General features: G+C 40.1%; 1 gene segment (V, D, J or C); it reads left to right on the top strand.

Moving 5' to 3' along the window:
- LOC118323110 overlaps positions 1-753 on the top strand; it is a 2351-nt gene extending 1598 nt beyond the window's left edge. Inside the window, 1 exon segment of the C gene segment in view lies at positions 582-753. Coding sequence covers positions 582-753 — 172 coding nt within the window.
- The last annotated feature ends 1740 nt before the right edge of the window (positions 754-2493 follow it).

Genomic DNA, 2493 nt, shown 5'->3' with positions numbered 1-2493 from the left:
TGGGCTTTTTTCTTTTGTTGTTGTTGTTGTTTTTGAAAAACTTGAAGATTATTGTTCCACCACGAAACCCATAAAACGATTAAAAAAGGATTTATAAACAAAAAAAAATCAGTTCCTCACTACCATACCAGCCAAAGGGCAGCACAAAAATTGGGTTACAAAATTATTGTCCAAAAATGAATTAAATAAATATTACATGTACACATTTCAGGGCAATTAACCTCAACCGAACATATCTCTTCAAGGAGTCCAGCAATCCTCCTTCTCTTCACAGGATTTTAGTTCTTTATGTTATTCAACACTGTAACTCCAAAATGTCTGGGGGCCTGGTAAAATGCAAATTCACACACTGATACCACAATTCCAACCCATTCTGCCTGCACAATATATAAGTCCTTCATGGAATAACCTTTGCATTGCCAGACTCAGGCCAAGTCCCCACCAGACAGCTGTACAAAAGTCTCTTTCTCCTTGTCTCTCATTCAGGTGGAGTGAAGTCGATGGTCCAGCGGGAGGAGGAGAAATGAGCTTTGGATGTCGCTGGCTCCCGCATCATCTAAACCTCGTGGTTTCTTTTGCAGACTGCTCAGGGCGTCCCTCACCTCCTCAGAGCCAGGGTCAGCAGAGTCTGAGAGAACCCGTCCCCAGCTCCTGTACCTGTGGGGGAGTGGAAAGGACCTCACTCGGCTTGGCTGCACCTTGGATTCCGTCAGAAACCAGGGGAAGGACATAGGAATGGATCGGACGCATTGATAGGCGGAACTGGCACAATATTTGCCCCAGGTCTCCAGGGCCAGTTTTCCACCTCAGCCAAAGACACCTCCAAAAAACCCTTGTTTCCTTAGAGGTGAGGAGTCCCTTTTTTAAACAAGAAGGAGCTCTGCGTTTATTCGATTGTGCTCGGAGAGCCACAGTGACACACCCAGACTGAAACGCTGAGGCAAAACCCTGAACATACACTGATCCCTGGTGTGAGAAGGCACTGAAGGATTCAGCCCTTTTGGAAACAGTTTGGACCACTAGATATGACTGATTTATCACTGAAATATATCCTTATTAGATAAAAAAACAATTTACCACTGAATGATGACCAATTCATCAATGAGAATATCTATAAACTATCATAATAATACATATAATAATAATAATAATAATAATGAATAATATTATTCATAAAAAAATATGTCAGTGTTTATCATGACTCACAGCAATGTCTGGCTTTTATAATCAAACAACCTTCCTGCTAAATTCAGCATTACCATTAAAGTACAAAACTTAAAAGGCACTGTATTCATTTCACTACCATTCCACCACAACCTACATTACCTTTCATGAAGACATAGTCTTTACAATAAATTCAAAATGGAGTGACAGGGGCACATATTTGTTTCTTCAGATGTTTATAAAGGGCGTTGTTCAAATATTTTTTTAAACACATTGTTCAATGTCATAAATTATGGAGTACAATTCGATAAACCCCTTAATGTTGTAGTTAAATTTATTTGAAAAAAAAGAAGCTAAAAAACATTAGATCAAAAATACAATAAAAAATCACATTTTCACCTGGTTGAATACTGTGGTGAACCGTATTTATCACTATAAGACACTTTATTCACATATAATTACTATACATATTTCTCCTTCTAGCTGATATGTTATATCTATAAGTATATATATAGTTGATTTTGGTTACTTCTATCACCACCATCAAACATACACTGATATTGTATATTATTGTGGGCTGCATTTCTCCTCCCTGTGAGGAGAGGTTAATGGCAAAACTCAAGATGTTCTTCCCACCTCTACTTATCTGACTGCAAGGAGAGGATGATAATGAGAACAGTGGACACACATTTTAACATTATGGACTATAGGACAGGCACGCGCTGTATAACATCTGCTGGGCAGGGTGAACATCTTCACTGATTCTTTGATTTGGGAACAATATTTTCATTTGTGCTAGCAATGTAACATATAACACATGACACATTGGGGGTTAAGACTTCCAGGTATAGTTATTCTTGTAATCGGCCCCGTTGATAACCTGGGTGGGTCAAAACTGGGGGCTGCGAGCTAGGGTCGAAGCCCCATAGACGGGCATTCATAATCAGTTGGTTCAGTGGGATGAATTTAAGTGACTTGTTGGATCTGTTATTAAGTGTTAAACCAATTGTTTTTCTTTTGTTAAGGCAAAGCAGCAGCTGGCATAGCTTATTGAAAACTCTTCCTTCAATATTTAGTGGCTAACTTCATTCGAGGCCAGTACTCCTTTAGTACAAGATGGACTCCTTTGAATGTCTCGTCGATCACAGTCAGGCCCTCTAGCCCCCAATAGGACAGCCTGTGACCCCAAGCTCAGGGAGGCCATTGCTCGGGAAAGATTAGTCTATATCCCTAGGAAAACTTGCCACTATTCAGTTGGCATAGGGTGGAGATTAATTCCGGACCTGGGTGAGGAAGTACCAAGCCATCATGTGTGCCCTTGTAGACTTG

The sequence above is a fragment of the Morone saxatilis genome, unplaced genomic scaffold, assembly GCF_004916995.1.
Source record: "Morone saxatilis isolate NCDOM2014 unplaced genomic scaffold, NCSU_SB_2.0 Contig14, whole genome shotgun sequence".
Classification (NCBI taxonomy): Eukaryota; Metazoa; Chordata; class Actinopteri; family Moronidae; genus Morone; species Morone saxatilis.
Note: the sequence above shows the minus strand (reverse complement) of the source record. Positions and strands in the feature narration are given on the sequence as shown.